Source organism: Coregonus clupeaformis, chromosome 12 (genome assembly GCF_020615455.1).
Source record: "Coregonus clupeaformis isolate EN_2021a chromosome 12, ASM2061545v1, whole genome shotgun sequence".
Lineage (NCBI taxonomy): Eukaryota > Metazoa > Chordata > Actinopteri > Salmoniformes > Salmonidae > Coregonus > Coregonus clupeaformis.
Window position 1 is genome coordinate 5,962,320 of NC_059203.1, and position 13,671 is coordinate 5,975,990.

General features: G+C 43.3%; 1 protein-coding gene across 2 annotated transcripts in view; it reads left to right on the plus strand.

The window, feature by feature from the left end:
- Positions 1–13,671, plus strand: part of LOC121578200 (chemokine-like protein TAFA-4) — a 62,442-nt gene that overhangs the window by 35,194 nt on the left and 13,577 nt on the right. For both annotated transcript variants that reach the window (XM_041892395.1, XM_041892397.1), the window contains exon 4: positions 301–456. In XM_041892395.1, coding sequence (XP_041748329.1) covers positions 301–456 — 156 coding nt within the window. The remainder of the gene's footprint in view (positions 1–300; positions 457–13,671) is intronic.

A 13,671-nucleotide genomic window follows, 5' to 3' on the forward strand; every position in this document is an offset into this window, starting at 1 on the left:
AGAAAGGATCAAAATGTTGGCATAAATGTATAGTCTTGTATTGAAAGTGAAACTGTCTGCATCTTTAGAATAATTCCTGGTGTTTATACAACTATAAATAATTCAGCAGTTTTTTTCTATTGTATAAACTCTGAATTCTCAAGTGTGGCTTTTTCCTTTCTTGTATTTTAAGAAGCTGCTGTTTTTAAATGCATATATTGAAATACCACTGTACTACTGCAACCACATTGAATACTACAACCTCTCTCTCTCTCTGTCTCTCTCTCTCTCTCTGTCTCCCTCCCTCTCTCTGTCTCTCAGCCTCCTACCAGGTGAAGCAGGGGACCTGTGAGGTGGTGGCCATCCACCGCTGTTGTAATAAGAACAAGATTGAGGAGCGCTCTCAGACGGTCAAGTGCTCCTGTTTCCCAGGCCAGGTCGCTGGCACAACCAGAGCCAGGCCCTCCTGTGTGGAAGGTAAACTTACATTGTGTGTGATCTGAAGAAGATCCTTGCAGGATCGAAACGTTGTTTGTTTATTAATAAAGGTACGTGGTGGAGGCTATGAGTGTGCGGGCTATATTTCTTTCATACCGGCCCTGCACCCCACTAAAGGCAGCGCACAATTGGCCCAGCGTCGTCCGGGTTTGGCCGTTGTAGGTCGTCATTGTAAATAATAATTTGTTCTTAACTGACTTGCCTAGTTAAATAAAGGTTAAATAAATAAATAAATAAAAATAAAAAGGATATGCGTGTGATCACGCTTGACTACTGTGTGTGTGTGTGTGTGTGTGTGTGTGTGTGTGTGCATGTGTGCATGTGTGCATGTGTGCATCTGGCACAGGAGGTTGGTGGCACCTTAATTGGGGAGGACAGGCTTGTGGTAACGGCTGGAGCGAATACAGTGTAATGGTATCAAATACATCTAACACATGGTTTCCATTTGTTTGATGCCATTCCATTTGCTCCGTTCCAGCCATTATTTTGAGCCGTCCTCCCCTCAGCTGCCTCCCCTTGCATGTGGGTGTCATTTATTTTAATTTTTTTGTACATGGATATATCCAATGTATACCAATGTAGTTTTAGAAGCTGCTCTGATAGCTGTGTTTGAAGGACTTGTTGAAATATTTACCACACAGCCAGACATAGCCACTTCCTGCACGGACAGGAAGCTGGCACAAGCTCTAATAGTCTCACAAAGTGCTTCATGATAAAGTGGGTGTGGATTTCTCTGTGGTGCAGTCTGTCCTGTTTATAGTAGATTGTGTAACATTAAAGGTTAGGGCCACATCAGACTAATGCAGGTAATGGAGGATCACTCTGCAGTGTCACCTTCCTTCTCTTATCCTCTAGAGGAATATGAAAGGAGAGGGAAATATACTACATCTGGCAGCCTCTGAAGGTTTGGCCCAAGGCCTGAAATAGAAAAAACACAATTTAAAAGGGATTATTTCATTTGGGAAAGCATTCCATTTCACATCTATTCAGGCCTTTCGACCATATATCAGATGGTAATATATATATATATATATATATATATATTTTTTTTTTTTTGTTCCCTCGCACTTTGTCATATCTCTAGACTCAACATTGTTGAATCAGGTTTCCACAAATAAAACCCTTAGTAAAATAGATTATATTTCATTATAAAAAAGATTGTGGGTGTTTGTGTGTGTGTATGTGAGAGAGACAGAGAGAGAGAGAGAGAAAGAGAGAGAGAAAGATGGAGAAATGGAGCAAGAGAGTGCAAGGCCAGGCGTTATGAAGGGGATGGTGTTGTCTTAGCGACGATAGAGAGAGAAAACCCAGGAGTCATTTTGATCGACTTTACATTGCCTGTCCGCTCAGGATGGAGAGACAGAGCCTCTGAGTGTCAACTGACCCTCATCAGACAGGCCTCCCCTTCTCCCTTCTCCCTATCCTCTGACACACACACACACACACACACTCCAGATGAATCAAATAGAACAGAGACAGACCTGCAGGGACTGGTGAAGTAACCTCAGGCTCAAGCTTTAATTTCTCTGTTTAGCTGCTTCCATGTCTCTCTCTCCTGTTCTTTCGTTTCTAAGAAATAGGTTGTTCTGCGCTGGTCAGTGCAGACTGAACTTCCAGTCACAGAGCTGCTTTATGTCTCAGATACAGATGTGGAGACCTTGGATGGCATTGTACTATATAAGAATAACAAAAGTATAGTAATGATGGGAGATTTTTACAGTGAAGCAACTTACAGTAAAGTACAGTTGTTATTTGTACATTATGTACTTTTTTATGACAAACTACCATAACATTGTCAATGTTCAACATAAACTATTGCATAGGGACCACACTATGTATGTGGTCATATGAATGCATTTTCTCAGAGTGTCTGCTAAATGACTACAATGTCAATGTATCCATTTTCACTCACCTTAAACCAGTGCTTCTCAATTATTTTCTGTTACGCCCCCCCTAGGAAGAAGTAAACATTTCGCGCCCCCCAACTCTCCGCCGCGACTGTAAATAGTATCATTTGTCTATAAAATTGTTATAAGTACACCTCTGCATAACATTGTATCCTTATTAACATTAAAGAAAACAAAAAAAGAAAAAATAAAGAAATATAGATCAACTTACAACAAAGAATAACTTTATTAACATTGTTTTTTAGTCTGTAACCGAAAAGACTTAAAGTGCATCAATTTGCCTGAAATTAAAAAAAAATGTAAATCCTTATTTAAACTGTAAACATTTTTTGACCATTTGATACTGAAAAATAAAATTCAATATAATCAAGAAATAATAATACATTCAAATTGATCAGCAACATTAACTCAAGAGCACAATATATGAAACACTTTGACCTATAAAACAAAAATGAATAAAGCAATTTGTGCTGATTTAAAAAAAATAAAAATGAGGAAGTCAGGATTAATGGCTACAATGAGCACGTTTTGCAGTGCACAGCTTTTCGAAGCGGGGTTTGAAGCATGATACTGGAACTCTCAGCTCCTGCTAAATGTTTAGCTGGGACCTGTACTTGATCTTCAGTGCAGCAACAGCAGAGAAGCCAGTCTCACAAAGATAAGATGTTGCAAAAGGAAGAAGAATGCCCATGGCCCTCTGCCCTAAGAGTGGATACTGCCTCTCTACATTCAGCCAGAATTCACTCAGTGTCTGTGATGTGAACCTCAGTCTCAACGTGGAGTCAGACGTCATATCAATGAACTGGCGCATTGAAAAGATCTCTCACCCAGTCATATTGGGAACTGTTTTCAGGGAAGTACTTTTTAAAGAATCCCATCAGTGATGAAATATGCTCCTTAATTTATGGAATCACTGAGGTGGCATCATAGTCAGTAGTGTCAACAAATTCATGCAGGTTCTCGAATGAATCAGTATTTCCTTCATCAAGTCGCTTGCCCCACATTGCAAGCTTTCGAGTGAAAGAGCTGATCTTGTCTGTGACCTGAGGGAGGTGTTTATCTTTCCCTCGAAGCTGTAGATTTAGTTCATTTAGCTTTCCAAATATGTCACTCAGGTAGGACAGTTTTGCCAGGAAGTTCTCATCACTAAATTTGTCTGCGAGGTCATACTTGTGCTCCTGCTCCAAAAACATTATTATCTGCTCTCTGAGCTCAAAAACTCGGGACAATACTTTTCCTCATGACAGCCACCTCGCTTCACTGTGAAACAGCACAGCTTGATGTTCAGCTCCCATCTCCTCACAGATAGCAGAGAAGACTCTTGTTTTTAGTGGTCTGGTCTTTATAAAATTGACTACACCTACAATGTCTGTCATAACCTCACTTAATTCAGAGGAAAGGTGCCTTGATGCCAGTGCTTCTCTGTGTATAACACAGTGTGTCCACTCAGCATTAGGTGAGGCCTTCTTGATGAGTGCCCAAAGTCCTTTTCTCATCCCTGCCATGGTCTGTGCACCATCACTGCAAACACCAATGCAGTTCTCCCACTTTAGCCCATTCTCAGTCAGGAAGCAGTCCAGCATTTTGAATAGCTCTTCAGCTGTGGCTCTGTCTGTGACATATTTACAAAAAAGTAGATCCTCACACAGGGAGTTTGTCATGTCAAAACGTACATAAGCGATAAACAAACAGTCTTTGTTGCTGTCAGTTGCTTCATCGAACTGTAAGGCAAAACGTTTGTCTTTGAGTTTATCTACCAGTTGTTCTTTAAGATCGTTAGCAATGTCATTTATATTTATCATTGGACAGAGGGATAGTTTTTATTTTTGCAGCACTTGCGTCATCCAGCATGACAGAGACCATGTCTAATGCTGCAGGCAGTATCAGCTCCTCTGCTATGGAGTGGGGCTTTTTGCACTGAGCAATTTGGTACGCCACCTTATATGATGCTAACAGTGCTCGCTGGTTTACTGAAGTAGCATTCACAAAGCGGGACGATTGTTGGCAATATTCGGCACGTTTTCGCTGAAAAAACTCAAGCAGCTTATCAGCGTGATTGGGGTGTAATGTCTTTAAGTGACACCTTAATTTATTTGGCTTCATGCTGTCTGCTGCCAACATTTTTAGACACAGTAAATACCGGTCTTTCCTCGTCTCCCACCGTAGTCACAGTGAAGCCAAGCGCTACATACGCTTCGTCATATTTCCTCGTCTTAGCTTTCGGGAGACTTACGTTTGTCTCATTATCTCCGTCTCTCTCCACCTTTCTTTTCATCCCTGTTAAATATTTTTCCATGGTGTCTCTTAAGGGTGCTGTGTGCTCTTGTTCGGTGCAAAAAAAACCTACTCCCTGCGGCAAAAAAAAGCATGTTCCCCGGGGTCACACGCGCCCCCCCTGGCATCGCTCCGAGCCCCCCCAGGGGGGCGCGCCCCACTATTTGAGAAGGGCTGCCTTAAACACATGAGATACAGTTCCTGTGACTGACCAATAGAGGGCACTGTTCACCAGTCATGTGTCTTATAGGAGCCTGCTAGTACCTAAGGCTAGGGAGCAGCCAGAGTTTTCTCATGTATCTTTCGGGGGGGTTTCTGATAGGAAACATAATAAATATAAATAATATAACTATTTTTTTAAAAGTATCTTAGATATTGGTTTAGAACCAAAGCCTACAAAAAGGAGAATTCTGGAGAAAGCTGCAAAGCCCTGAAAAAATACACATACAGTACATTCAACACACAGAAAAGCCCTTACCCCTCACTACATCCCACATGTCTAACCCTCCTAACATAAAAAAATGCCCTAGAGAGCTATTCCACTGCAGACATATCTATTAAAACGTCATTAGAGTACTGCGAGGCACTGTGTCCTCTCAGGCAATGGACAGAGAGAGGTTCTTTCCAGTATCCTCCATTTTGTTCTGGTTTAGTCCCTCTGGGGTAGCTCTCTCTATGAGGGAGCTGACTGGACTGAAGAGGAGCCCTGAGGACTCTACTGTGCTGCTGTGTTTAACGCTGACCCTCAGGTGGGGTCAGGGGTCTCAGAGAGAGCCTTCTGGGGGCCATCTGCCCACTGAATAATGCACTGTTGCAACAACAATTTACAAACTGCAAAATAGCCATAGACATGTAACAGTGCAAGTCTTTTTTTTTATCTCTCAATCTCATTCCCTCCCTAAATGTATGTAGGCCTATATGGTTAGATAGATAATGACTGTAAAGGTGAAGAGCAGTAAAAATATGTCTTGTTTACCACATTCACAATGTAGATACTGTCTCCACTGGGTGAGTGGCACATCACTCACAATCACAGTCCTGGCCTAAAAGCTCAGAGCTATAAAGTATCCAGGCAGAATGATGTCCCTACTGTCACCAGCCAGATGGCCATTCCTCCCCTTTTATTTTAATACCAGTGATGAGTGTGGTAAGGTTTAGATGAGGGACATCTCCATTGACCATAAAATACATCAATTTCCAACAGCTCTTCATTGCAAAGACATTCTGAAAAAACATATTATTGAGAGAGGTGTGATGAGTCACAGCACCCAGTAATGGAGCAGACCATTCATCACACCTCTCTCTATAATATGTATTTTGAGAATGTATATTATACAGAGTCCAGTGAATGGAACGACCTGATTTCAGTCTTAACTCAATTTTGACCAAAAGTGTAGTTACTGCCTTTTGCCTTTGTAGGGCAGAATGTTGTGCTCCATTACTGGGTATTGTGAAGTCATTATCATTATCATAAAGACCAATGGCTGACATTTTCCTGGATTACTGCATCAGCATCTCACTGCTTTTTCCCTCTCCTCTTTTCGTCTCTTTTTCGGTAGAGGTTCATCTTGAAGCACATTCCCTTCAGGCTTTATATGGGAATTACTGGAGATTGTCTTTAGCTGTGTGATGGATAATAAAGGCTGTGTTGGAGTTAGAAGCAGAGAGTGGAACGTCCCCTGATGACTTCCTTCTTGCTGTGCAGCTCTTAGATTCAGTCTGTGGAGTGGAATTCATAATGGCCAATAAGCAGTGGGGATGTCCACGTGGAGAGGTGGGCGCTCGGTGCCTGCACTGGATTATACTGCATTATTATACAACATTAACCTGTGTCAATGTCAGCTTTACCAACCTGAGTCAATATGGGTCTAAATCAGGCCATTTCAGGCGGTGCAGGGTGGGATAGGAGAGGCAGGCATAATCTAACAGAACGGCGTAAATGGATTTAAATTGTTATTGCTGAGTTTGGCCTCCGATGGGGGGGAACTCGTCTTAAGGTGCTGTGTTATTGAGCTCTCCACTGGAGTGGGGTTAATTCAACTGGATAGGCTGTGCGACAGAGTTAGAGTTAGAGTGTGTTTGTTTCTGTGTGTGTGTGGTGTTGTGAGTGTAAATCTGAGCAAGCATCTACTTTCTATACCCATGTGAGGTGCTATCTTTTTCTGTGTTGTGTTTGCTGTTTTCTTGCTAATACTGTATGTTAAGTTCATCTTGATATCTGGCAAGTATATTGTTCAGGTGTGTGTGTGTGTGTCTGTGTGTGTGTGTGTGTGTGTGTGTGTGTGTCTGTGTGTGTGTGTGTGTGTGTGTGTCTGTGTGTGTGTGTGTGTCTGTGTGTGTGTATGTCTACGTGCTTGCGTGAGTGCTCGGTGCGTGTGTGTGACACTTGAACACAGATAGGTTTTTACTTAATCATTTCTGAAAGAGATGGATGCTCCTTTTCTGCTACGACTATGCAGTGAGTCCAGTGAAAGGAACGACTTGTACGCCAGGGGGGCTTCTGCTGCTGAATCCTATTTTGGAAGTCAGCCAGTTGTCAATTAAATCCATGCCCTCCGTGTGTGTGTGCATGTGTGCGTCCGTGTGTGTTTGAGCATACAGGTACTCCATATTGCCTTTAAATGTTAATGATGTGGAACGACATAGAACCGTTAGTGTAAAGCTTAGACATCCAACATGTATAGTGCCTCCCACATGCATGCACTGCTCACATATAGTACACATGGGGACTGCTTACATACAATACACATGGGGACTGCTCACATACAGTACACATGGGGACTGCTCACATACAATACAAATGGGGACTGCTCACATACAATACACATGGGGACTGCTCACATACAATACACATGGGGACTGCTCACATACAGTACAGTGCACATGGGGACTGCTCACATACAGTACAGTGCACATGGGGACTGCTCACATACAGTACAGTACATGGGGACTGCCGATGTAAATTAGCTGTCAGTTAAATCTGGTGTAACACATCACTTCTCAAATTCTGAGATGTATGTTTTGTTGTACATTGTCCCTACCAAACAAACGCAATAGATAAAACATGTGAACCCCTTGTCCACCCACAAACACACACTCACACATGCACAGACGCAAGCGCGCATAAACACACAGTGGAGGCTGGTGGGAGGAGCTATAGGAGGACGGGCTCATTGTAATGGCTTGAATGGAATAATGGAACGGAGTCAAACATGTGGTTACCATATGTTTGATGTGTTTGATATCGTTCCATTTATTCCATTCCAACCATTACAATGAGCCCGTCCTCCTATAGCTCCTCCCACCAGCCTCCACACACACACACACACACACACACAAAAACACGCGCACACACACACACACAAACACGCGCACACACACGCTCGCACACACACACACATCACACACACACACACACACACACACACACACACACACACACACACACACACACACACACACACACACATACACACAATACATCTACCCCACTGCCACCACATACTCCCTAGGCCTGTGATGACATATAGACATGCATAATATTACATCATTGTACTCACAGTTCTACCACAGCATTTGTTAAGTATTAATTGATGAACACTCTAAAAGCCTCATGCTTGGTTGCATTTTGTATCATGCCTTTGCAGTCCATTGGGATCAAATTTAGTCAATGTAGCCTTCAGGAAAATACCTAGAATAATATGACTTGTCTGCTGTTATGTTTACAAGACATATAGACGAAAGGGGAGAGGTTGAATAACTCTAACTGAAGTTGAATTGTAAATGATATATTGCTATTTGTATTTTTATTAAATGCATTACATTACTCAGGTCAAGTAGCCTACATTAGATTTGAATGAACAGAAACATCATGTATTATGTCATGCACATTTTGTTTTGTTTGTGGTAAAAACTAATTATCACACATTATAACTGGAACACAGACGGAAACAGGCCCACTAGCAGCAGATGGGCAACTGTTGTTCTTCCATTCTTTCACCAATAAAGGCCTGTTAGCAGCTAGCAGACAGTAATGAGACAGCCTATATGACAGTGTGTGTGTGTGTGTGTGTGTGTGTGTGTGTGTACCTTCAGAGAACAATGTCTTGTGAGACTCTCATTTTGTGGCTGTTAACATGTTGTTAGCACAGTGTAACACAAAACACATCAGTTAGGATAGTTTAATCTATGTTGCCATGGGTGATGCTTGTTGTATTTAAAAATATATATATTTTGTAACTTTTTTGGGGGGGTAAATGAGCTTTAAAATTGCAGTTAGATTTTAACTTCCATCAATGTAATTGTCTGCATCACTTCCAATCCCCCATATGTTTTTTTATCTCGCAAATATTTCCCTTTATTACTTTCCAACCCCACTACCCCTTCCCTAATTGGAGTAAACTAGTGAACAACAACGCTTAGGCCTCTACTTCCAGCTTATACATACTATATACATTTTATGAACACAGTCAATTTTTACAAGCATTATATTTTGTTTGTTTTTACTCCTGAACTTCCTCTACCCTCAACCTCTCTGATCATTGTCATGATGTCCATCCGGTTTGCTTCTATATGCCATATCTCTCCAACTGTGCTCCTTCACAAAAGCTCTCAACCTATAACCTATATACTTATTATGGACACAGCATGCCCTACATTAGTTATCTTACTGTTATTAGTTGTTGTTAGTTGTTATTAGTCCTATCCTTCAACTCCATTCAACACCTCCCATCTATCTCTTAACACCATCCATATTGGATTTCTATTTGCCATATATTTTTCAACTGTACTGTGATGTTTCACAATAGTTCTGAACCCTTCTATTCTCATTGTTTCTACAGATTGTAAATTGAAAATAAACATTTTTGCTAAAAGTATTATTATATTATTGATCGATTGACAATGACTTTTCAGATCACCCAGTAGTGCTATCTGCAGGGTTAGCTCCAGGTAAATATTCCAATCCTTCAGCCATTCTTGGACCTGTGACCAAAAACAAGCCACAAATGGACAGTACCAAAACAAATTATCAAATGATTTGGTCTCTTCGCAGCAAAATCTGCAGAGCTGGGAAGATTGTATCCCCCATATAACTAACATTCTATTGGTAGCAAGAATTTTGTATAATAATTTAAACAGAAAAATTCAATGTTTTGAATCTGGCGTCGTTTTGCGTATCAGTTCATAAACACTATGCCATGGAATCGGTACGTCAAAAATCTCTTCCCAACTATTTTGCAATCTATATGGGACGGCTGTCAATCCTTTGGTCCTTAAATGAAACTGGTATACTTTTTTATTTATCACAATTTTCTTTAACCAATTATGTTCTTTAATGCAGGGCCAACAGACGAGTTCCTTACTTTTTCCCCCTTCCACTTTCCTCTTCCATTTTTGCGGTAATGCTGCAATTATTTGGTTGTAATTTTGGGTAGAGCAGACATTTCCATATGTTTTTGTTAGCTGCATGTGCGACGTAACTCCACCAGTCCTACCGATGATATCATATACAAGATTATACCTTTTTAAAACATTTTTTATCAATTAGTATATTTGAGTTTAACAACAATATTTGTTGCATTATTTGTTCTGTCATTTCTGGAGGATTCAATTGAAATTGCAACCAACTTTCTATGGCTTGTTTTTTAAATAGTGATATTTGGGAGATTATTTCCTTTTCAAATAACTGGAAGTGAGAGGTTGTAATCTGAATATAGGGGAAAAGGCCATTATTAAACATGGGGTGAGATAATTTTTACATTACATTTACATTTACGTCATTTAGCAGACGCTCTTATCTTACCAATTTGCTAGAGAACCAGTTCGGATTTAAGTATAACTTTTGTATGTCAACTAATAGTCTTGGAAGGATCCTGCTTGATTCTGTAAGTGGAATTGTTTTAACTTGTAAACTGTGTTAGTTCTGTCTGTCTGTCATAGTTAGTAAGCTACCCAGTCTGCTTAAGAAGCGATTGCTACCCATTCACACTGGACGCAGGTCCAGCCACTTCTTTTGTTCTCTGCAGGTTACAACTCAATAGGAGAGGGAGTGGCTACACTTGTGCTAGGCAATTAGCTTAGTGTTATTAGCACAACCTCTTTGTTCAGCGGCAGCTGTCCCCAAAACAAAAACTATCCCTGAAACAAAGACAGTTCTGCCAAGTTGTTCTGCGGGAGTTAGTCGAGGGAGGCCCTGCTCTCTCGCTTCCCCAGATGTTTAGTTAATTTCATTCCGATCTCTTTTGCATTATTGTAGCCTTTTCTGTAGCCTGTCAACTATGTGTCTGTCTATCCCTGTTCTCTCCTCTCTGCACAGGCCATACAAACGCTTCACACCACGTGGCTTCTACCACTCTAATCTGGTGGTCCCTGCGCGCACGACCCACGTGGAATTCCAGGTCTCCGGCAGCCTCTGGAACTGGCGTTCTGCGGCCAACAAGGCAGAGTTCATCTCAGCCTATGCAACCCTCCAGTCTCTCGACTTCTTGGCGCTGACGGAAACATGGATTACCACAGAAAACACTGCTACTCCTACTGCTCTTTCCTCGTCTGATCATGTGTTCTCGCATCCTCATCTCTCCCAAGTGGACATTCTCTCTTTTCCCCCTGACCCATCTGTCTATCTCCTCATTTGAATTCCATGCTGTCACAGTCACTAGCCCATTCAAGCTTAACATCCTTGTCATTTATCGCCCTCCAGGTTCCCTTGGAGAGTTCATCAATGAGCTTGACGCCTTGATAAGTTCCTTTCCTGAGGATGGCTCACCCCTCACAGTTCTGGGTGACTTTAACCTGCCGACGTCTGCCTTCGACTCATTTCTCTCTGCCTCCTTCTTTCCACTCCTTTCCTCTTTTGACCTCACCCTCTCACCGTCCGCCCCTACTCACAAGGCAGGCAATACGCTTGACCTCATCTTTACTAGATGCTGTACTTCTACTAATCTCACTGCAACTCCCCTCCAAGTCTCCGACCACTACTTTGTATCCTTTTCTCTCTCGCTCTCCTCCAACACTACTCACTCTGCCCCTACTCAGATGGTAATGCGCCGTCGCAACCTTCGCTCTCTCTCTCCCGCTACTCTCTTCTCTTCCATCCTATCATCTCTTCCCTCTGCTAAATCCTTCTCCCTCCGGTCTCCTGATTCTGCCTCCTCAACCCTCCTCTCCTCCCTTTTTGCATCTTTTGACTCTCTATGTCCCCTATCCTCCCGGCCGGCTTGGTCCTCCCCTCCTGCTCCGTGGCTTGACGACTCATTGCGAGCTCACAGAACAGGGCTCCGGGCAGCTGAGCGGAAAATGGAGGAAAACTAGACTCCCTGCGGACCTGTCATCTTTTCACTCCCTCCTCTCTACTTTTTCTTCCTCTGTTTCTGCTGCTAAAGCCACTTTCTACCACTCTAAATTTTAAGCCTCTGCCTCTAACCCTAGGAAGCTCTTTGCCACCTTCTCCTCCCTGCTGAATCCTCCTCCTCCTCCCCCTCCCTCCTCCCTCTCTGTGGATGACTTCGTCAACCATTTTGAAAAGAAGGTTGAAGACATATGATCCTCATTTATTAAGTCAAATGACACCGCTGGTCCTGCTCACACTGCCCTACCCTATGCTTTGACTTCTTTCTCCCCTCTCTCTCCAGATGAAATCTTGCGACTTGTGACGGCCGCCGTCTAACAACCTGCCCGCTTGACTGTATCCCCTCCTTTCTTCTCCAGACCATTTCCGGAGGCCATTCTCTCTTACCTCACCTTGCTCATCCTTGACTGCTGGCTATGTCCTTTCCGTCTTCAAGAGGGCGAGAGTTGCACCCCTCCTCAAAAAACCTACACTCGATCCTTCCGATGTCAACAACTACAGACCAGTATCCCTTCTTTCTTTTCTCTCCAAAACTCTTGAGCGTGCCGTCTCTAGCCAACTCTCCTGCTATCTCTCTCAGAATGACCTTCTTGATCCTAACCAGTCAGGTTTCAAGACTGGTCATTCAACTGAGACTGCTCTTCTCTGTGTCGCAGAGGCTCTCCACACTGCCAAAGCTAACTCTCTCTCCTCTGCTCTTATCCTCCTAGACCTATCTGCTGCCTTTGATACTGTGAACCATCAGATCCTCCTCTCCACCCTCTTCGAGTTGGGCATCTCCGGCGCTGCTCACTCTTGGATTGCGTCCTACCTGACAGGTCGCTCCTACCAGGTGGCGTGGCGAGAATCTGTCTCTGCACCACGTGCTCTCACCATTGGTGTCCCCCAGGGCTCAGTTCTAGGCCCTCTCCTATTCTCTCTATACACCAAATCACTTGGCTCTGTCATATCCTCACATGGTCTCTCCTATCATTGCTACGCAGACAACACACAATTAATTTTCTCCTTTCCCCCTTCTGATAACCAGGTGGCAAATAGTATCTCTGCATGTCTGGCAGACATAGCAGTGTGGATGTCGGATCACCACCTCAAGCTGAACCTCGGCAAGACGGAGCTGCTCTTCCTCCCGGGGAAGGACTGCCCGCTCCATGATCTCTCCATCACGGTTGACAACTCCATTGTGTCCTCCTCCCAGAGTGCAAAGAACCTTTGCCCTGGACAACACCCTGTCGTTCTCTGCTAACATCAAAGCGGTGACCCGATCCTGCAGGTTCATGCTCTACAACATTCACAGAGTACGACCCTACCTTACACAGAAAGCGGCACATGTCCTAATCCAGGGACTTGTCATCTCCCGTCTGGATTACTGCAACTCGCTGTTGGCTGGGCTCCCTGCCTGTGCCATTAAACCCCTGCAACTTATCCAGAATGCTGCAGCCCGTCTGGTGTTCAACCTTCCCAAGTTCTCTCACATCACCCCGCTCCTCCGCACACTCCACTGGCTTCCAGTTGAAGCTCGCATCTAGTACAAAACCATGGTGCTTGCCTACGGAGCTGTGAGGGGAATGGCACCTCCTTACCTTCAGGCTCTGATCAGACCCTACACCCAAACGAGGGCACTACGTTCATCCACCTCTGGCCTGCTAGCCCCCCTACCTCTACGGA